At 37.5% G+C, this 22,717-nt stretch overlaps 2 protein-coding genes across 4 annotated transcripts in view; one reads left to right on the plus strand and one right to left on the minus strand.

Moving 5' to 3' along the window:
• Window positions 1-2,100, minus strand: part of hfm1 (helicase for meiosis 1) — a 28,785-nt gene extending 26,685 nt beyond the window's left edge. The window contains exons 1-3 of one of the 3 annotated variants that reach the window (XM_026206524.1): window positions 1,947-2,100; window positions 1,281-1,372; window positions 1,087-1,199 (exon numbers count right to left, since the gene is read on the minus strand). In XM_026206524.1, the coding sequence (XP_026062309.1) occupies window positions 1,087-1,199; window positions 1,281-1,351 (184 nt within the window). In that variant the 5' untranslated portion in view covers window positions 1,352-1,372; window positions 1,947-2,100. Of the gene's footprint in view, window positions 1-1,086; window positions 1,200-1,280; window positions 1,386-1,639; window positions 1,719-1,946 lie in introns of those variants that run through there. The other 2 variants (XM_026206523.1, XM_026206522.1) reach the window with 2 other exon arrangements.
• Window positions 2,101-2,365: 265 nt separating this feature from the next.
• On the plus strand, window positions 2,366-22,357 carry znf644a (zinc finger protein 644a). Its single transcript, XM_026206525.1, has 6 exons — window positions 2,366-2,478; window positions 12,890-15,533; window positions 16,626-17,159; window positions 19,168-19,293; window positions 19,943-20,045; window positions 21,370-22,357. Exons 2-6 carry the CDS (start codon window positions 12,914-12,916, stop codon window positions 21,560-21,562), a joined length of 3,576 nt encoding a protein of 1,191 aa, XP_026062310.1. The 5' UTR covers window positions 2,366-2,478; window positions 12,890-12,913; the 3' UTR covers window positions 21,563-22,357.
• The last annotated feature ends 360 nt before the right edge of the window (window positions 22,358-22,717 follow it).

Below are 22,717 nucleotides of genomic sequence, written 5' to 3' on the forward strand. Positions count from 1 at the left end.
GGGACTTGGTGTTATGGTCAGATGATAATAAAAAATTAGATTTTTAGCAGCAGAAACTCAAGATTGGTTTGGTGCCCACCGCCCACCAGGGATGAAAAGTACCATACAGTGAATGAAACATACAGTACTTCTATATCTTTAATGTTTTGGATAAAGAATGTTCTGTCCTAGCCTGTTCTTCCCTGACCTGAACCTTATAGAAATTGAATGGGGTGAACTGAAGAGGAGAAGCACCAACATGAAGCTGGGAATCTAAAAGGTCTGGAGTGTCTGAAGGAATGGTCTGACCTCTTGTCTGACCTCTGACCTCACATGTTCTCCAAACTCATCAGGCATTATATAAGTGAAGATTCAGAGCTGTTATCTTGACAAAAAGTATTGAATAAATAAGTATTTTTAATAAAAGACCAATATGATTAACAATGCAAATTTACTTTCACATGTTTCTTTGCTCATATTTACCAAGGATAAATATGGAATAAGGATTACCAACACAACAGTATGTATGTGTGTGTGTTTGTGTATATACAACCTAAATGTACACAGTTTTAGGTTGTGTGATATTTTATATATGTATTATATATATATATATATATATATATATATATATATATGATTTTAGGTTTATTTTTAAAAATCTTTTTTTTATTAAATATTTAAATAGATAGATAGATAGACAGATAGATAGATAGATAGATAAGGGTGACCAGATGTCCCTGTTTGCAGGGAACAGTCCCAGTTTTTGGTGTCCTGTCTCCGACTGGAGTTCTCAAAAACCACTGTATCAACTATGATATTAATGTATGGAACCCACAACAATAAATAAATTTAAAAAAAAAACATTGTCCCTGTTTCAGTGATTTCAGTGATATTTTGACCACTGAACTAGGAAATGTCCCCGATTTTCATTTCATACATCTGTTTACTGATAGATAGATAGAAAGATAGATAGATAGATAGATACACTTATTATAAAAATAAAACTTTTCAAACTATCAATCCTGATGTTGATAAAAAATGGATATGATATGCTGAAACTACCCAAACCTCTAATCTTATTTTATCTTAAATACAAACAGGACTCACTAAGTGAGAAAAGGTGTGCTGCCTCTCCCTGGATGTCTTGAGTTGCAGGTATTTGTGATAATGAGGGTGGAGCATCAAACGTCCAGGAGCCCTGTCCCTGACATAATGGTTTCCTAAACAGAGTCATAAGAATAACCAGTTTCTCGATTTATTCAGTCTTAGATAACTGACATAATGTTTAAAGGCCTACTCACACTTTATGAATTACTGGCCCGTCATAAAACAGGTTATCCACTGACGAAACGCCTTCTTCTGAGTCTAACATCGTGTGGTTGTCACTGACATCCTAAAAAAAACAACTGTGATATAGAATATTGAAATATTAAGCTGTTCTTAGGCATTGCAACATATTGAAGTAACGCAAGTTCACTGTAACGTTAGTACTGTGAACCACCGAGTGTAGCTTGTAGCCACTGGCTATCGTTTCTCTGAGGTAAACTAATTAGCTGAACACGTAAAGCAAGCGGTGGACTGTCTGTTAGTAACGTTACACTCTGTTTGGCAAAAGTAGAAAAGCGATTATTAACCTTCTTAAAATAGTCCATATACGTACGTTTTAACAAACTAATTTGTTAGTAATGTATCTGGCGCTCTCGTGAAGGCGGCAAGTGAGCCCGCGAGCTGTGATAGGTGTGAATCGCGCGCAAGGTCACGCGATCATCTTCACAAAATTAAATACTGGCATTTTATTATAGAAAAAATATAATATCTGCTGAAATGCTCATTACATTACATTTCACGGATTTAAAGAGAAGAAAGCCACAATATTGATACTGAATTCATAAATACAACGCATTTAAAATTCTTTAGTATGATATAACGTTAGCTGTCTGACTAGACGTATTTTTATGAAAAAACACCTTTGATGGAATTTGTTGTGTTTCTCCAGTTCAGACTTGATGTATAAATGCATTCATTACTTAACACAAACGTTGGGCTGTGATATACCGGGCTATGAGTGTTATTTTGTTTTTAATAATTGGTTGAGAGAGCCATTGCCATTATTTCTGCTTATCCTCTTCTGTTCACTTTACCGTCAGTATTTCTACTTGCCACCTATCGAATTTGGAATAGTCCACTTTTTGTTTGGGGGGCATTATTTACAGGACTCATACAAATAATTAATTTTCTCCCGATTAAATGTATCTAACATGTTTATGTTTTGTAAGATTATATCACACATAAGTGGTTGCCAGTGGGTAATCACAATATTAACATTATTTTTTAATACATTTGATGAAATTTTTGGAACTCCCCTCGTTGTGGCACAGTGCCTTTGTCTGTGGACCATCGAGCAAATATGGCGGCTTCGCAATAGATGGAAAGCTTGAGCGAGCAAAAATGAAATGATTTCACTTCAGTGTTATTTTACACAATCGCAGCTGCATAAAGGTAGGCTAAAATGCATTTGGAAACAACATTAAAAGGTGAAAACATCAAAGTGCCGCCTATATTTTGATAGGGGCAAGGGGTTTTAAGCTTGATGTTGAACATAATGGGGCTTGACTGCTACCTTGCTAGCACACTCTCATAGTATGTAGTAACAGCAATCCCTAAACATAAAGATGTCAGTGATAAATATAAGTTATTAATGCACGTTAATGTTGATCTTAACTGCATCTCTGAATTATAAAAATTACTGTTTATGAGTAAATTTTTTGCAGGGTTGAGTGCATGTTATGTTTTGTGAACCACTAATTGTACAAAATAGAACTTGATCCACAAAGATATAATGTGTTTTTTAAGAACTTTAATCACAACAAGAATACCATGATAACTGTTAATGCCTTTAAACGTGTTCTTATATATCCATACATAAATGTTTTACTAAAGGTACTTTTCTCGGAGCATGTGATTTACATATCATTGTCAAATGAAGAGATTTATCATGCTATCTGTTGGTGATTATTTGTACAATGTTAGTGGTAGTTAGTCCGTAGTTTCATTTATTGATTTATTGTACAGTGTGTCACAATGCACATAAAAAACAATCTGAATTCCTTCTCATATTTTTGTGCCTGTAGTTGGGATCTATGTGCTTCTGCTCTGAATCAGGTGTAATGAAAAAAGCTTATTCTTTAGTGTTGTTATAATATTACTGGCTAAAACACCATCTAGTTTTGTGTCATTTCCACTTTCACTTGTGTAAGCATGCAAGACCAACTAGTTGGGGGTGCTTACCATATTGCATGTAGGGCTTGATTGGCTTAATACATTTATACATGTTGAAACTTATTTAGAATTTTGATGACATTGGTCATAAGCTGTCGAATGTAGCATGCAATGATGTTGTTAACCAGCTATACAGTGGCTGTTCATGTGTAATATTTGTACAGTAAATAAATGTTATAACAGTAACATATTAGTTTTTTTATGTTTTAGTTGGTAAAATACATGTGCACCACCAGGTTACTGCAAAAAATATATTCTTAATAATAACGAACAAAAACTACAATTAATATGTGGCTAATCATGGCTTCTTATTACTATAGCTTAGGGCTGTGTATTGCCAAGAATCTGGTGATACGATACGCATCACGATACAGGGTTTGTGATACGATATGTTGCGATATATTGCTATACTGTAAGCAAGGTGATATATTGGTATATTTCTTATTTTAGGAATAGTATATATTGTAAGGAAAGCTGTCATTGAGAACACACCATCATATGGCAGTGGGATATGAATTTGCAATAGTCAGTCCCTGTAACATTCAACGTTATTGAACCAATTTTTGTGCGATTTGAGTAAAGGGTGATAAATTAAAGTGCTTGCAGGGTTCTTTAGTTAAATGTATAACACGTATAAAATGTGAGACCACATATATATATATATATATATATATATATATATATATATATATATATATATATATATATAAGACCATGCTTTAAAGGTTCACAGTTTGTTTACAATTGTGACATACAATGTCATAACATTTTGATCTGAACAAAAAAAATTACATCTGCTTAATATCAATGAAAAATAATGTGCTAACAGCATTCCTGAAGAAAACAAAACACTTGTAAAACAATCAAATTAATACAGATGATGAACCTTTCCACTTGGATTTCACAGGTTTTTCCGTTTGTATGTATTTTCCACATAAAATCGCTGTAACTGCGACGTGAGCACCGCACCAACTTCTCAAAAGCCCCCAAAATGAGAGAAAGCTGCAGCAGCAGGACGACCCTCCCGCAGGCTGTACCCAGTGTGAGGCTCTTCACACGGATCGCAGCAAGGAGCGAAACTGAGATTATGCCAGCACCACAGTCCCACGGTGGACTTATCACAAAAGCCCAAATGACGGCACACTTCAGTGTTGTACACCGAAACATGAACTGTGACAATTCTTTCACCCCCCATTACTAACTACATTAACGCTAACATTAGTGGAGTCAGAGCCTGTTTACGGAGAGCCTTCCCACTCCCTATTAAGTCCTTTTGTACCTAATTTTGGTTGCAGTACCACCAGAGTTCCACTGGGGACGATCGCCATGAGTACAAAATGAATGGGAGTCTATGTGGCTAGACTGCTAAATTTGTCCCTTCCATCTGATTGCCATTGCGAAATCTCATATCTGATTGTAGGTTTTGCATGTTCAACATGGGTTATAGGTCGAAAGTTGAATGAACGAGTACTTATGTCCTTTCGATTTCTTACAGGTTGATTGTTGTTGCCCATAACCCGGTGGTATTCTGCTAATGAATGTGAATGTGTATGACGTCATTGACATTTTAAAAGACTTTTTAAAGCAAATAAGTGACTCTTAAAAAATCTAACACCCCAGCAATGTGTAATTTCTTTGCATCTCCTTTCGAATACGACATTCAAATTACTAGACAAAAAATTAAATCTTGAGAAAAGTGGATTTTGAGGGGTATACCGCCATTGACCTCCATTCATTCTGCACTCGTCCTGTGAGCACCCTCATGTGGAATCAGAGTGGAACTGCAACCAGTTCAGAAGCCGGAAGTGTAGTGAGAGTGAAACTTCTCGCCATATTAGACATTCTCTGGTGGAGTGCTCTAATGCTAGTATTTCCTGTCACTCAGGATTTGTTCAGAGATAAAGACTGCCATCCAGCGGTCGGGAAATGAACTCAAAACTAAACATCTTCCATGAATAATGCATGATTATTATAATTTTTTTAATATCTGTATTCCATTTTTGAGAAATACAGTATACAGTAATACTCATGTGTATCGATATTTTCCTACACCTCTACGTTGTTTGTACAAACATGAATGGCAAAATCGTCTTTGTGACCCATGTACTAGGTCCATAAAGTGTAGCAAATCTTTACATTGAATTGAATTTTGCAGTTTCAAATGTTGTTGCTGAATGATTTTTAAAAATAAAGACATCAATATATACTTATTTTTATCAATACCATTTTTTATTAATGGTATTAGTAAGGCACAAAGCAGAGTTTATATCATTTACAGTTGCCAGATAACTTTGTAACTAGCCACAGTAATATAGAAACTTTAAAAAATACTTACAATACTTGCGTGAATACAAAGTAGAAAGAGTGAAAATAACTTAACCTTATCATAATTGTTGTTTACAGTAGTGTTGTTTGAAGTTACTATCATTTCAGCAGTTATTATCCATAGCTAGATAATAGCTATAGTTTTCCCTTCTTCCTTTCATTGCAAAAACACTTGAACGAGCTGTGTTCAACCAAGTCTCTACATTTCTCACACACAACAGCCTCCTTGACAGCAACCAATCTGGCTTCAGAAGTAGACATTCAACTGAGACAGCCTTGCTCTCATTTGTTGAAGCTCTAAGACTGGCAAGAGCAGAATCCAAATCTTCAGTACTTATCCTGCTTGATCTGTCCACTGCTTTTGACACGGTTAACCACCAGATCCTCCTATCAACCCTACTGGCAAAAGGCATCTCAGGAACCACACTTCAGTGGTTTGAGTCTTACCTATCAGATAGGTCCTTCAAAGTATCTTGGAGAGGTGAGGTGTCCAAGTCACAACATCTAACTACTGGGGTGCCTCAGGGCTCAGTTCTTGGATCACTTCTCTTCTTTGTCTAAATGGCATTGTGACGAGTGGGGCGGGGCCGAGAGACGTGGGAACAGGAGCGAGGCCGGTGGAGTGATTGGAAATGAGCGACACCTGCTCGACCCACCAGTCTCGAGTCCCACGGAGGAGATGGAGGGATATAAAACCGGAGCGATGACAGTGACGGACAAAAGACGACCAGGCCTGGGTTTTAGTTGTGTTTGGTTTTTATTTGTGCGCGTCAGTCGTCCGTGAGGGGCTGATGCGCTGTTTTGTGTTTATTTTGTAATTAAAGTTTGATTTGATTGTCTGCCGGTTCCCGCCTCCTCCTTCCCAATAATTAGGAAGTTTTAATTCGTGGTGCCGAAGCCCTGGAGAAGGAGGGATGTGCTGCTGAAGATCTCTCACCGCTGTGGTGAATCCGCAGTGCCATCGAGCAGGCGAGGGAGTGTGCCGCCATGGACGCTCGAAGCGGTGGGCTGGAGCCGGCCGCCCGTGATGTGGAGGTCCGGCTGCCGTCCGTGAGGTAGCGGCGGAGTCGGCGCCGTTGGCTAGGGGGCCGGAGCCTGCTGCCTTCGTGCCACCACCAGGCATGGCGGAGGAGATCACCCAGCTGGTGGAGGGCCGAGCAGCAGTGCGTCTTTTTATTTTTTGCTCCTCTCTCTCCTCTCTTGTCACTGTCGCTCCTCCTTCCATCTCCTTTTCTCTTGCCTCGTCTGTCCTACCCCCAGGTTCTTCCTCCAAACACGGCGAGTGGAGTTTATACCAAATAGTTCTATTTTGGTCTCATCTGACCACAAGATCTTCTCCCATGACTCCACTGGATCATCCAGATGGTCTTTGGCAAACTTCAGACAGCCCTGGACATGTGCTGGCTTCAACAGGGGGACCCTTGTGCACTCTGCAGGATTTTAATCCATAACGGTGTAGTGTGTTACTAATGGTAACCGTTGAGACTGTTGTCCCACCTCTCTTCAGGTCATTGACCAGGTCCTCTCGTGTAGTTCTAGGATCTCTTTCTCATGATCATTGATACTCCACGAGCGAGATATTGGATGGATACCCAGTCTAAGGGAGATTCTAATAGTCTAATAATTATGCCTACAGTTGTTGCCTTCTCACCAAGCTGTTTGCCTATTGTCCCAGCCTTCTGCAGGTCTACAATTTTATCCCTGGTGTCCTTATATAGCTCTTTGGTCATGCCCATAGTGGAGAGGTTGGAGTCTGATTGATTGAGTGTGTGGACAGGTGTCTTTTATACAGGTAACAAGTTCAAACTGTTGCAATTAATACAGGTAATGAGTGGAGGATAGGAGGGCTACTTAAAGACAAACAGGTCTGTGAGAGCTAAAATTCTTGCTGGTGGGTAGGTGATCAAATACTTATTTCATGCAATACAATGGAAATTAATTATTTAAAAATCATACGATGTGATTTTCTGGTTTTTATTTTACATTGTCTCTCACAGTTGAGGTATACCTATGATGAACATTACAGATCCCTAAATCCTTTTAAGTGGAAAAACAAAAAAAATTGATTTAAACATCGACACCATCGTGTCAATTGATTAATATGCACAAGGGAGTGAGAGCAAGACAGCGCTCGTGTTGTTTGAAGGTGCTGAGCATGCGGCCGGGGCGCTCTCTCTCTCTCTCTCTCTCTCTCTCTCTCTCTTTCTCCCTCTGTCTCTCTCTCCCATCTGTCTCGTTCTCTCTCGCTCTCTCTCTCCCTCTGTCTCTATCTAGCCCCTTTCACACTGCATGTCGGACCTGGAAGTGTCGGGTCGCCTTCTGTGTGAAAGCAAACACGTCCCGGGATTGATTCTGGCATTGAACCCGGGTCGGAGACTCGGTAACATTGTCTGGTTCAACCCGGGACGAGTAGTCCCGTGTCGAAGTGATGATGCACGTTATCGCGTGACTCTTTTACTCACTGTCAGTGTGAAAGTGCAAAATCTAGCGACCTGTGAACAATTGCCCGAACACTTAACCCATGTATTTGCCGGAATGGCAGTGTGAAAGGAGCTTCTCTCTTTCTCTCGCTCTCTCTCTTTGTCTCTCTCTCTCTCTCACTCTCTCTCTCTCTGCCCTGTTAAACTGACAGGACTTAAAAACACATGCAAAAGATAAACTTTCACTCTATGATGGTTAAGCTGTGCAATTAATCCGCGAATCACATTCGTCAAGGGCCGTGGAGCAGCTGGCCATACAGTTAATGAATAACGGATCAACTATGACTCAACCTCATTTCGTTCCAAACCCGTAAGACCTCTGTTCATCTTCGGAACACAGTTTATGATATTTTAGATTTAGTCCGAGAGCTTTCTGACCCTCGGGTCTGTTGTGAGTGCGACTGCTGTGACAGTTGACGTACGACGCTGCTGACGTGTTTTCTGGTGCGCCCAATAACAAAGATAACATGTCAGCAATGTCACTGCAGTCTTGTGAACACGCTCACAACCGACCCGGAAGAGAAGACAATGCTGAATAAAGTCGTAATTTTTTGGACCAAAATTTATTTTCGATGCTTAAACAAATTCTAACTGACCCTCTGATGTCACATGGACTACTTTGATGATGATTTTATTTCCTTTCCGGACATAGTATACTGTACATACATTTTCAAAGAAGGGTCAGAAAGCTCTCGGACTGAATCTAAAATATCTTAAACTTAAAATAATATTAATTATATTTAATTAAGTATTGTAAATATATAAATTTCCTAGGCCTACATACAAACGAAGGCTATCTTCCTTAATTAAAAAAACCTTGTGACGTCACCTTTTTTACACTATTGCTTAACTGATGTCACACTATGGCCTGTGCATTCACTTTGTCTGATATTCTCATATTCTCACGGTTCACGCTTGGTAATGATGGCTGCGGCTGCAGTAAACAAAATGTTCACGGTCACTGTTCAAAGTCATACGGGTGTGGGAACCATAACACATCTAAAAAATTAATTAAACCAGCTTGACACTGCTTTAACTCGGCACGAAGTTCTGTAAAAACTGCCCAGATCTTTTCCCATCCCTTCAACCGTCTAGTCTAAAACCGCGTCCGTGTCGACAGTCACTTTATGTTTGAAAATCTATTGCACAAATTGATTGGACCAACCAACACAAGTTTCGAAAACGAAAATAGGAAATTGATTTTAACAACCTTCTCTCGGAGCGCGTCCATGGTTTTTTTAATTCTTTTTTTGGAGTGCGTTTTGGAACACGCGTCACACTGCAACTGCAGCTTCGGACACACAAGCATAACAGCAAATAATACTTCTGCACAATGTTTCTCTATTTACAACAGAAATGTGAATTCAGCCAGTATTCAGACAGTCTCATGCATACAGATTCAGGCTAGAATGGGCTAGGGCTGTCAAGATAGCTGAAAAACTAAATTAAATTTTTTACTTAAATATGATCACAATTCGAATTGTATTCAAATTTAAAATGCATAATGATTTCAGTTAGGGTGAAGAAAAGCATTTTGCTTCTCTTCTGAGGTCTCAAGACCTTCAAGTGAAAAAACAACGTAATATTTAAAATAATTTTTATGAACCAATTATTATGATTAAGTTGCTTAAAGAACTATAAACAAAAGTGTCATGTATGCATGCATTGTTAAATAAATAAAAAGGGCGTGTAGTTTTTTTGTAGTGGCTTCAACTGGATAGGCTAACATAACCTTATAATGCAATCTCGTGTGCCACTGATATAGATCAAGTATACTTCGGCCGTCTGCACAATGTCTACATTATGTCCTTTTCATCATCCGCGTGTGGGCATTTTTTGAGACCGCGCGGACGGTGAGCATACACGAGGTGAAAGATGAGACAGCAGCTACTGCGTGTAAAGCTTGTCCGCCTTTTGAAAGTTGTGTAGATACGGCTGTGCGCGCGGCGAGATGGAATGGAACATGGACTGTGAAGTACCGGGGCTAAGGCAGCTTCCTTAATGCACACCTAAAATGCGAATGCAATGTTTTTGCATTCGAAGGTGGACTTTTATTTTAAATTCAACAATCAATTTTTTTTTAATTTTTTTTTGACAGCCCTAGAATCGCCTATGTGATTTTTTTTTTCTTGTTGTTGACATTTCTAATCGTAAACACAGCCATGTTGATGCCTGCAGTAAATGTTTTGCATTATGACAGTCCACTATGCTTATTGATTTTTGAAAATGTTGCACTGTTTGTCATTGTGCACGTAACTTCACGCCGATAAATCATCAGAATTATTTGTCTTTTCATTCGTCCTGCCTGTTGTTCGTGGACTTACCTATATTTTGTGTTATTTGCCGTATAAAACTTATTTAGACATGCAAAATTGATTTTACAATCGATTCAATGAACACTTGTCACTCAAATCAAACAGGAATTTTTTTCACAAAAGTGACAACCCAAGAAAGCAAAGTAAATGGTCTCTCATTTGTAGGTTGCATTGATACCTAGTGGTGGATGCAAGTAAAACAGTATAACAGTACCTAATTTTTCATTCAGTAAACATGTTTTTGACAAAGATTTTAATTTGTTTGTGGTCTATATAGCCTGCATCAAAATGAGGTTTGCAATTATGCGCCTGAAGGCATGGGTTGAAGACCCAGTCAGTGACGTCACAATATGTTAATTTGTTTAAATTCATACCGACGTCATCACCATCACCAAAATGTCCTTCTTTTTTTACATTAAAACTTGAAAACAAAATATAGACTGACCTACCAACCCTTTTTTTTAAATTACTGTTACTGAAAACCAAAATATTTTTAAGGATGACCTTAGATCCGCTGAGGCTGAGCCTTTTTACTTCGCTGTTTCCACGGTGTTGTTCTATACAGTCCCCAATGTGTAATGGCATGTCTCGCTCCCATCTCTCAGAGTACAGAGGTTATCATAGTAAAGGGAGACGTTATCCATCATTAGAGATCTTGATAAGATATTGTTTATCAACCGTTGCACTCTGCCATATAGTCTATGCTTGACTGAAGTAAGTTCTGTGGATGTTATAATTGTTTTACATAGAATGTAGCACAGCACATTCCATATAACAAACTTTATTTTTCAAATCCTAAAGGCCAGGACACACCAAGCCAACTTCAAAGAACTTGAAGGAACGATAACCAACAGTGTTGTTGCTTTGCGTCAGCAGCGTCAGACCAAAAAGGAGTGCTTGAACATGCGCAAACTAACACGCATGTTCTGCACCTGTGTGAGAGGAATTAGCTGTCTATCTTAGCAGCTATCAATAGTATATATTCGTCATTCAAGAGAAGAAGCTGAAATAAAAGGATACGCAGATATATGAATCATAAACATTAGGGATGCTCCGATCACGATCGGCCGATCGTTAATGCGCATCTCGACAGTAAAGCCGGTTCTCTAATCAGCGGTTAATTCCATCAGGTTTCGTGATTTCACATAGAGCAGCTGTTACTACACAGAGCCGTTGTTAACTGAGAAGATGCGCCAAAAAACGCTGAAAATGAAGTGGATTTGCGCATCTTCTCTATTAACAACGGCTCTGTTTAGTAACAGCTGCTCTATGTGAAACCACACACCTGATGGAATTAACCGCTGATTAGAGAACCGGCTTTACTGACGAGATGCACATTAACGATCGGCCAATCGTGATCGGAGCACCCCTAATAAACATAGCAGAGTTTGCTTAGCATTTTGAATATATGTTATTGTTTCTTTTTTTAGCAGCTCTTGTTGTTATGAAAATATTCCCATAGGCTATTGAAATGCTTGGGAAATATCGCATAACATTAGAAAAATCTTGTCTGCATAGTCTTCATTTACTTGAAGTTTCATCTCGTTTTCATCACTTTCAAATTGTTTTTATTCTCCTGCACTGACCCGTTTGCTAAACTGATCATCGAATCAGAATTCTCACTGACTACGTTTACATGCATCATTTTTGATTCAGTTGGACTGAATTAATTTCAAATGATGAATCTGCATGTAGTGTTTACATGAACGCTAAATAAAGTGATCAGGTTGATGTGCTTGTTTATATGTCACAAGCTTCAAATCAGACTAGATTTCTTTTGACATGCGCACACTGCACAATTATATCACTCTTTGCACATAATAACCACTCACCTACACATCTGTTTTTAACAGTAGAATTAATATTTATCCATTTATTAGTTGTCCTGCTACACTTCACAGTTGCCAAGTGAAAGGAGAGTTTTATAATGACGGGACAGCATTTATACAACACTTTATTCATACGTCATTACGTATTTCTGCATCATTGGACGTGCGCACGCTTTCAGTTTTTTGGTTCAATCCGATCAAGTGTTTACATGCACTCTCAATAGTATTAAAGCGGAATAAACTACCCCCTTCAATTGGATCAAAAAAGCTCAAGCTGATCAATTAAGGTGTTTAAATTAAGGCTTTTCAGTCCGCTTGAGCCGTCAATATGAATACAAACAGATTATTTGGTTGCATGTAAATGTAGCCACTAGCCAGCCACTCTCACCAACGGCGAAGATGGCCCCAACGGCACTTCATCAGGTAGAATTGGGCAAATTGCCACAGATGAAAGCCGATGTCTGGAACACTCTAAACAAACTAGCCCGACAGTTGAGAGCCAACTGCCGATCATCGGCTTGGTGTGTCCTGGCCTAATAAATTCTGTAAAATGTTCATGCTGTGGATCCAACTGCCTGTATTTGCTATAGGGTAATTTAATGTTTAAAGTTTCTTGAAGCTTACATTAGGCTAATTCATTTAATTATTGATATGCATTCTCATCTAATTTTTTTCTCTACAGAAACGGTCCTTGGGATTCCTAGGAATGTCTGGTTTGGAGGAGAGTGCCAAAATAGAGGAAAATGACACCTCAATGTCAAGAAACTCTCAAGACCTTTTGAACAGCGAGACATTCTGTACAGAGGGAACTACATCAGGACCATCAATGCAATATTCTCAAGAGACCATGGCATTACTCAGTGACCAAGGAGACCTCCTGACCACTGTTGGTTTTATGGACACCATCTGCTCAGATGGACCAGCCAAGGCTGCTTACGTCAATGGATCCACCTCACCCCATATCTCAGATGAAATCTTGCTAGATATTTCAAAAAATGTACCAGGATTCCTTCCCAAATCATTACATGCTCAGAATTCAGTCACAACCAATGTCCACTTTGAAGGACCTGATCCACTCAGAAAAGAGGGGGAAATAACAATCAGGCAAACGTTGACTGCGGAGGATGTGGAGCATAGGGGCATATGGGGCTTTGATACAGAATCTCCAGAAAGCTCATTAGATCATTATGATGATGGAAATGACCTTAACTGGAATCCCCAAAGAGAATTTATGAAGTTCCTGTGGGATGATGATAATGGTCTCGAAATGGAGGGAAAACTGTCCCCTGTTCCTTCACCCATCAACCATAAAAGAAGAGCTCCTTCACCGCTCGGCCATAAAAGAAGACGTAAAGAAAAACTGGTGTTAAAAGTTGATCCGTCAGAGGACATCTACCATGAGTTGAATTTTAAATCAAAAAAAGATCACCTTGGTGAAGGAAGCCAGATAGAATGCAGAGCTGTTAAGAAGACACGTTCCCCAAGGAAACCATCCAAATTAAAGTCACCCATTGTAAAACGTACCAAGTATTTTAATGGAGCTGCTGAGGCAGTCAAACACCTGTTTGCCAAACCAGCAAAAAACCCTGTTAGCAAGACTCAAAAGTTGGGATTAATTAGAGAAACTTTGCCATCGGACTCATGTTCTAATGAGGAACCTACATTTTTTCCGCGTAACAGTGGTTTTAAAGAGAAATCTCAAGAACAGAGACAAATGTCAAGTAATACAGACACAATTAGTTCAAAGCCATTTATATGCAAGGAATGTGGACAGTGTTACCATGATCAGAGTTCGTTGTTAAATCACATAAGTGTTCACCGGGCCAAGCGGCGGAAAATTACTGATGGAATAAATGAGTTGCATCAAATTAAAGATGAAGGTAAAGATGCAAAGTTGCAGTGTCCCCAGTGCACTTTTGGAACGAACTGTCCGAACACCTTTGTGCAACATGCTAAGACCCACGAGAAGGACAAGCGGTACTATAGCTGTAATAAGTGTGATTTTGTCGAAATGAATGAAGTTGAACTGAGACGCCATTTGCTTCATAAACATGGCATCAGTGGGTCTGATCTGACTGTTTGGAAATCAGATGGATTTCAGGAGCGTAAAGTCAATAAATCAGTATGTCCAGTGTCCTTCCCCGATTCTTTTCAAAGAAAAACTAAAAACACTGGAAATCATGTTGAGGCTTCGTTTCAACCACAGTTTATTGAAGAACAGGCATCCTCACATTCCCTTGACAATTGTGATGAAGAACCATCTCCAACTGAACAATCATTCTCTGTTTGCAATGTTCTTACATCATGTGCAAAACCAACAGCAAGGTCGCCAAAACTGTCACTGAAGATCCGAGCACCAGACAAAAACAAAAGCTTTTCGTCCAGTGAAAAGTCTGGTCTTCTACGGAAGAAAAAATTGTGGATAAATAAAGGTGTCCAAAGCCAATCAAGACTTGACAATTCAATTCAAACACTTTTATCCAGAACGAAATGTAGTAACCAGAATAACTCAGAATGCAACACTCAACAGGAGCCTGATGAAAGCAGTACAAAAGAGTGTCTTGACAATTCCCTCAATTGCGAGACCACCTTTTGTGGAACAGGTGCTAGTTTGTCCCCCTTAAAGTGTCTGAAAAGATCAGGTCATTCTAAAGAAGGGAACACTAAAGGAACTTCCAACTCTGATGAAAACATTACTTGTTCAGAAGATGTTGGAAACTCCAACTATATGCATATAAGTTTGGAAAAGCAAACATTAAAAAAGTCACCATCCAAAAGGAAAATGTCTACCCCATTCCACAATATGCAGGGCCAAGATATTCTTTTAGATTTCCCAAAATGCAGACAAAATTTTAAGAAACCTGAAACATCCACAAGAAGTAAAGAAATGATCAACAACGGTCATTTTATGTGTGATTCTAATGATGACCTTGGACATGAAGAATGTGAAAGTAACGAGAATGATAATGCACGTTTTGTTAAAAAACAGACGACACCTGCAAAAGCAAGTCTTGGTGCCTCAACTGATCACTTTGGGAAAAATCACAGTTCCCCAAGGATGCTCTCTGTCAAAGATGAATGCAAGGATGAAGAAATCTCGGAAGCGATCACAGTTGTAAAGCGTGAACCGGGTTCAGATGTTGAGACTGATCTGAAGGCTTGTCCGTACTGTCCTGCTGTGTTTGAGTCAGGAATTAGCCTCTCTAATCATATAAGAGGACATTTACACAGAGTGGGCCTGAAAGTACGGAAAGCTCCAGTTAAGGTGACTTCTCGTGACAAAGTACCTCCAGTTCGACGACGAACACTGGCACCAGTCAAAACAGGTTATGCTTCTCTTTCACTTGATATAATTCCTTGCATGTATACATAAGTTTTCTATTTTATTTTTTAATGAAATCAGTAAAGTTATTAGTTGCAGAAAAGCCTTTATTTGTGATAGTTAAAAAAATGTAAAAGACAAATTAAAAAAAAATTTAGGAAAACGGCAGAGTTCAGATAAAGCTTTAGTGCAAGGCTAGATATTTTATTTAGCATCTGGTTTTGCATTTACCATCCATAACAAGGAACAATAATTATCGGCTTATCCATATTGACTAGAATTTAGAAACTAGAAGTGCATCCATGGAAAACATTTTGTACTGGCATATACCAGTAGATGCATTTATGCTACAGAGTTTAGAAATGTTACATAATTTAGCAGTACATTTTTCAGGTTTGGTCAGAACAGTGATGATAATCTAATTTTCTGATAATTGGCCAGTAAGTGCTTACAATGAGGAAATTTTCAGCTTTTTCATATACTGAATATACAGTCCATTCGATTTGCAGAAAATTGATTTGATTAATTACAATTTTACAAAAAAAAAAGAATCTTTGTATATAAAAATTGTGAATGCGTTGTCAAAATTGTATGAATAATCATTGCGTACACTCAAAAAGGGCATTGAAAAGTATGTATGACACGTCATGTATGGCGTGAAGCATTCAAATCAGACAGACTCAAATTCCAGCTGTTATAACGATTATAATTTAATGGATATAATCAATTCTCATTGAAAAGGCATTAAAGCATAAGCTGTAAAATGGAAAGATTGGAGATTCACTAAAAGAGTAATGTTTCATTTCTGATGTTTTAATTTTCTGAGCTGTTTTCCATTCCAGGTGCTCCAATCCTGGCCAAATGTACTTGATTTGTTCGTAGTCAGGAAATGTGTGTGTTGGAGCATCACTGACAGGCGTAAGATATTGATGTTTAAAGATACCTTTAAGGTAGTAGTTTAAAATTGCAAGTTAGCTAACATGCAGGCTGGTTAGTGTAGGCATTTTCAGTTTTAGTTTAGACAAACTGAATTGGCTTCTAAGCAATAAATATCTGATGTAAATGAAACTGATTGCATATGGTTTCTTTGTTGCAGAAGAGGATACATCCCAGATTAATTATCCAGCAGAGCTGAAAACTGACTGCCAACAGACAGAGCTCATCTGTCCTCTCTGTAGGGACTGGTTTGACACAGGGACTGGGCTGTCAAACCATGTACGAGGCCACCTGAAGCGCCTAGGCAAACCCTCTTCCACCACGTCTAAATCCCCAGTGATCATATTGAAAGAACTGATGCGTGACAAGAAACAGTTTCAGATGAAGCTACAGGTTCTTGAGAAGAAGTGCCGCGCCACCAATTCTTTCCATCCTATTCGGTTGAGTAACGGTTTAATATTTGCATCTACTGTCAAACGGAAGAAGGATGATAGGGAGGACAAGAAAAGGTTAGACACTGGTAAAGTGTCACCACCAAGTGAACTGATTGGAATTTTGAAGAAAAGAAGAGCCCATGAAGAGACCAAAGCTAAGCAGTCATCCCACACAGCGAGAAAGGCTATTCTTTTATCTTCAGACAGAGACTGTGGCATGGAGATACAACCTTTAAAAGCAGTGCCAAATTCACTAGCAGGTAATGTTTCAATGAATTAGTGCAGGGCAACGATTAATCGCAATTAACCTCATCCAAAATAAAAGTTTTTGTGTACATAATATATGTGTATGTACTGTGTATATTTATTATGTATTTGTGACCCTGGACCACAAAACCAGTCATAAGTGTTAATTGGGGGAAATTGAGATTTATACAGGATCTGAAAGCTGCTTTCCTTTGATGTATGGCTTGTTAGGATATGACAATATTCGGCTGAGATACAACTATTTAAAAAAATCTGGAATCTGTAGTTTTAAGCAATGCGTAATACTAATAAAAAATTACGCTTTTATATATTTATGATAATTTTAGATAAAAATAATAATTTTAAATAAAAAAATTCGATAATTTTGACCCATACGCTGTATTGTCGACGACTGCTAAAAATATACCTGCATGACTTATGACTGGTTCTGTGGTCCAGAGTCACAATAAATACAGACACGTGCATGTATATATATTTAAGAAAATTTTTGTTTATATATTAAATATTTATATATAATATAAATTATATGAAGTTAAATATATACATGTAAATATTTTCGAAATATATACTTCATCTGTGTGTCTTTAAAGTGATGTGACATACAGCCTGGCCCTTACTCAGAATTCGTGTTCTGCATTTAACCCATCCAAAGGTCACACACACACACACAGCAGTGAACACAAGCACACTATGAACACACACCCAGAGCAGTGGGCAGCCATTTATGCTGCGGCACCCGGGGAGCAGTTGGGGGTTCAGTGCCTTGCTCAAGGAGGCCTCAGTCCTGGTATTGAGGGTGGAGAGAGTGCTGTACATTCACTCCCCCCACCTACAATTCCTGCCGGCCAGAGACTCGAACTCACAACCTTTGTATTACAAGTCCAAATCTCTAACCATTAGGCCACGACTTCCTTTATATATGCATAATAAATATACACACACATATTATATAAACAAAAACTGTTATTTTGGATTAATCGCGATTCATCTTTGCCTAGCATTATTAACCATACCCATATGCTTCAAATGCAGATTTTTTTTTTTAAAACAGTGAGAGGTTATAATGACAAAATTATTTTTTGAGGGTAACTATCTATTAAAATAACATAATAAACCCTCATATTTAGTAGCTGAAAGCTGAATAACTATGTTTTTCATTGATGTATGGTTTGTTAGGATCTGACAATATTTGGCTGAGATACAACTATTCGAAAATCTGGAATCTGAGGGTCCAAAAAAATTTAAATACTGAGAAAATAGCTTTTGAAGTTGTCCAAATGAATTATTAGCAATGCATATTACTAATCAAAAATTAAGTTTTGATATATTTACAGTAGGAAATGTACAAAATATCTTCGGAACATGATCTTATCATGTTATAATGAACAACCTAATGATTGTTGGCATAAAAGAAAAATCGATAATTTTGACCCATAAAATGTTTTTTTGGCTACTGCTAAAAATACACCCCAGTGACTTAAGACTGCTTTCGTGGTCCAGGCTCAAATTTAATTTGTCCATTCGTATTTGGTCAAATAGCAAAATAAAAAATGGACAATTTTTCTACGACTATCCAAAACAGAAAAAAAACTATAACAATTGATTACAGCCTGAAGAGACAAAGATCAAATGTACTGTTAATTTACTTTTAGCAGTGTTGACGTTTAGCCCAAACTAGTCTTTGAAATGTACAATAATTTATATAATGTTTAAACTATAATTAATTGGTTAATCTAATTATGCTGTAGAAATTTGTTCAATTTTGTCATCACAGTCTGTGAAAAGGGTCCATAGCCATAAATCTTAATCTACTATAGAAATGTTTATATATGTATCTAGATAGATAGATAGATAGATCTATTTGTAGATATATAGATGAATATACATTAACATTTTATATTAATGCATTAATGTAAATGTATAAATGTTACATGTATCATAGTATGACTATGTGTTTATGACTGTAAGTGTTTAATTGTATATGTTGTGTTTCTGTTACAGAGAAAAGTGAACTCAATAGAAAAGTGTGTGTGCACTGTAATACCACATTCCACAGTGGTGTCAGTCTCTCCAATCATTTGAGGGCATATGCACATAGAAAGAAAAAAGCTCTTCTGGACGGAACTAGTATGTGTTCTTCTTTCCTCCTGTGTTTAATACATTTTGTACTTGCGTTTGACTTCCTGTTTATGAAGGATGCTGCACCTCACCGTCACTTTGATCTACTGAAGAATGCATGCCACATGATCACTGCTACGTTACTAAACTTTGCTTTGACTGTGCCAATTTCTCATAACAAGTAACTGAACAAGTAACTTAAGGTATAATTGTTTTTGAAAATCTGATTCAGGTGCTTTTGGTAGCAGACATTTATACTAACACCTGATGGTTTTTCAGAGAATCGTTGCAGCACGATGCCATTGTAGAAGTATTGTTATAATTATATTTTATCTATTCATACTCAACTGTCCAATAATAGAGGGTTACTGAGATCAAGTGACTGTTATTTCGGCTGGTCATGTGATCTCAATATGGCGGCGAGTTGTTCACCACAAGGGAAGTGATATTTACATTACATTCGTTTTGAAAGGTGTGGAACATGGTGCACTTTTGGATGAAAGATTAATGAATGTTATATATGGAATGAATGCTTTAACATATTTTGCTAAATGTAAAAAAAGAAAAAAAAGAAAATGTAATCGTGAAAGCCTATGGTGTGCTTTTTAAAATGCCCTTCATTTGTTTGTAATTTCTAATAAATACATTATTATTGCAGCTTTTGACTGTAAACAGAGAAAGCAAAGATCGAGGTCTGGGACGAAGAAGAAAATGTACCCTCTGCTGCACACACCAGAAGAAATCTACAGACTTACTTGCAGGTAACCTCTATGTTACAAACATTAATAAAAGTAGATTTTATATATTAAAGGGGTCATATGATGCAATTTCAAGTTTTCCTTTATCTTTGGAGTGTTACAAGCTGTTCGTGCATAGATAAGATTCCTAAAGTTGCAAAACCTAAAGTCTGAAACCCAAAGAGATATTCTTTATAAAAGTTAAAACTCATCCACACCCTCCTAAAACGCCTCGTATAAACACGCCCCCACATGTCTACATCACTGTGTGGGAAGATTTGCATAACACCGCCCAAATGTTCACGCAAAAAAGAAGGCTTAACTTTGATTCTCACTGTAGTATTGTTGCTGCTGTTGCCGCCATGTCGTGAAAACACTGTGTGATTAGGTGTTAAAGGGAAACTTTACTTTGTTTGAGGAGCAACAATAATGTACATTATGTGGAAAATGTGTTTTTTTTAACCTTAAACCGAATAAACATTGCATTACACCAAATACACAAAGCAATGTCATATGACCCCTTAAATAAAAAAAATCTAAACTTTTATTTACATAAATACATATAAACATTTCTTCTATTTTTCACAGCCACTAAAATGTAATTTAGTGTAACAGTAGTTCATACAGGGCCTAGTTCTCTAGGGATGGTAGAGGGTGCTAAGTGCCCTCATTTCAAGACTTGGCAAACTATCCAGTGTACTTTTGTTTGCACTCTGGAAAGCATCAGAAATTCCTTGTGCACTTTAGAGAGCTTTCATTTGTTATAACAGAACTTTGCGAGATCGTGATGTTCCAAGACGAGTGACCATTTATTGGAAACATACGCTGTAAAAGGTCAGGAATGATTCTGCATATTTAGCCTATAGGGGATTCACTCTCGAAATAGGAATGATTGATATATATATATATATATATATATATATATATATATATATATTTATATTTATATTTATATAGTGATAACCACATCAATGGATGGGGCAAAAATGTACACGACAATAGATGTCCATTAAGGCTAGAGCACCCTCACAAATTTCAGAACCACTTTCAGTGATTTAATTCTGGAAACAGACCTAAGTTCATATAATTATAATAAATTAATCTCGTTAGACACATTTACAACAAGAATTGTTAATGACATTTAAATTATTCTATTTAAGGATGACAGCATAGCCCCCCAACACCCCCCCCCCCTTTTTATGAAAGTCATTTGAAACATTACTTGATATACTTTCCATGTACACTATATACTTTTTATGTGTATATGTGTGTATTTGACATAAATTTCATACCATTTAAATATTACGTTTACTTTGTAAATCTAATGTGCAATTGTTTCTGTGTGCAGGTTTTGTGATCTAGTCTTCCAGGGCCCTTTGTCAGTGCAGGAGGACTGGATAAAGCATTTACAGAGGCACATCATGAATACCGCTGTACCGCACACAGGGGCAGGGATGGTGGAAGTCACCACTTTCCCCAAGGACTCTTGTCCCAACACAGACCCACAGGCACAACCTTCAGTGATGCAAACATCCTCATGAGCCAAGGAAAACACAATTTGTCCTTGGAATATCACTTGTATGTAAATTGTTTGGTTCCCATTTGAATTTTATATTGCCATCAGTAAGGACTTCAGTTTTTTACTCTTATTGAGGATCCATTGTTAACAAAGACCTCTTTTTAGATATTGTTACATTGTGCTGGTGTTGAACATTGTCAAAGAACGTACAAACGGTGGGTGAATATGTTGAGATTTCAGTGAAACCCACCAAAATACAACCTTTACCTCAGATCCTTCTCACACAGTTTAATCTGTCAAGGCAGATTTATGCTCTACAAAAACTGAAATGAAACTGTATGTGGATTTTATGTCAAGCCATTTTAATTTGAAAACCAACAAAAAAATGTTTTGTCCCATCCATGGATTTTTAAAAGGTGCACATATGATGCATGTGTAGAAATGTAAGAAGACTATATATTTACTTCAGAATTTTAACTCATGTCAACACACCAGTTATTATGTGAAACAACCCATATTGATATTAGCAGTTCAGACAGTATGCATGTCATAACTCCCTGTTTAAACCATTTCTGGTAACATTTGGGTTTTTCATTTATTACCCTGTTTTGATTATCTTTAATCTGTAAGTTTGCCACGTGTGGAAAAAAAAAAAGAAACATTAACTGTTACTCGTGTAGGCCATTTTTTACGGTTCATATATTTTTGTGTATAAACCTTTTTAGGTAATTTATGTAAAAAAACAAAACAAAAAAACAAATTGTAAATCACTATGAACAGTTTTGCTGTTCAGAATAAAATGTTTTGGTCATCTTTATCTTGTATGTTCAGCTATGAATTTAACAATTTATTTGCAAATGCGCAGTGCTAGATTCAACTTTAGAGTAAATGACTAGTGATTCTAGGATATGTGCAGAAAGCAGAATCGTCCTCTCTAATGAAGCAGAACTAGTCAAGTGAAAGAAACTGGTGGATTTGTTGGTAGATCCAGAACAGTTTGTGGGAATATAAATTCAAGCAGAAGGTTTATAATGTCACATTCAGCTTCAGTCACACCCATTGCTAAAAGGTGTTTAAATATAAGAACAATCATCCATTCACAAACACTTGCAGACTGTATTGAACCAAGGGGCTCAGTGTTATCAAGATAGAAATGTCTACAGGAAACAACAGTAAA

The sequence above is a fragment of the Carassius auratus genome, chromosome 27, assembly GCF_003368295.1.
Source record: "Carassius auratus strain Wakin chromosome 27, ASM336829v1, whole genome shotgun sequence".
Taxonomy (NCBI): domain Eukaryota; kingdom Metazoa; phylum Chordata; class Actinopteri; order Cypriniformes; family Cyprinidae; genus Carassius; species Carassius auratus.

Excerpts from the sequence above, each read along its gene's own strand:
- znf644a (XM_026206525.1), top strand. The coding sequence starts at position 12,914 with ATGTCTGGTTTGGAGGAGAGTGCCAAAATAGAGGAAAATGACACCTCA. Across the intron at positions 17,160-19,167 it reads AGTGCCAAATTCACTAGCAG|AGAAAAGTGAACTCAATAGA; the intron begins GTAATGTTTCAA and ends TTTCTGTTACAG. Across the intron at positions 20,046-21,369 it reads ATCTACAGACTTACTTGCAG|GTTTTGTGATCTAGTCTTCC; the intron begins GTAACCTCTATG and ends TTCTGTGTGCAG.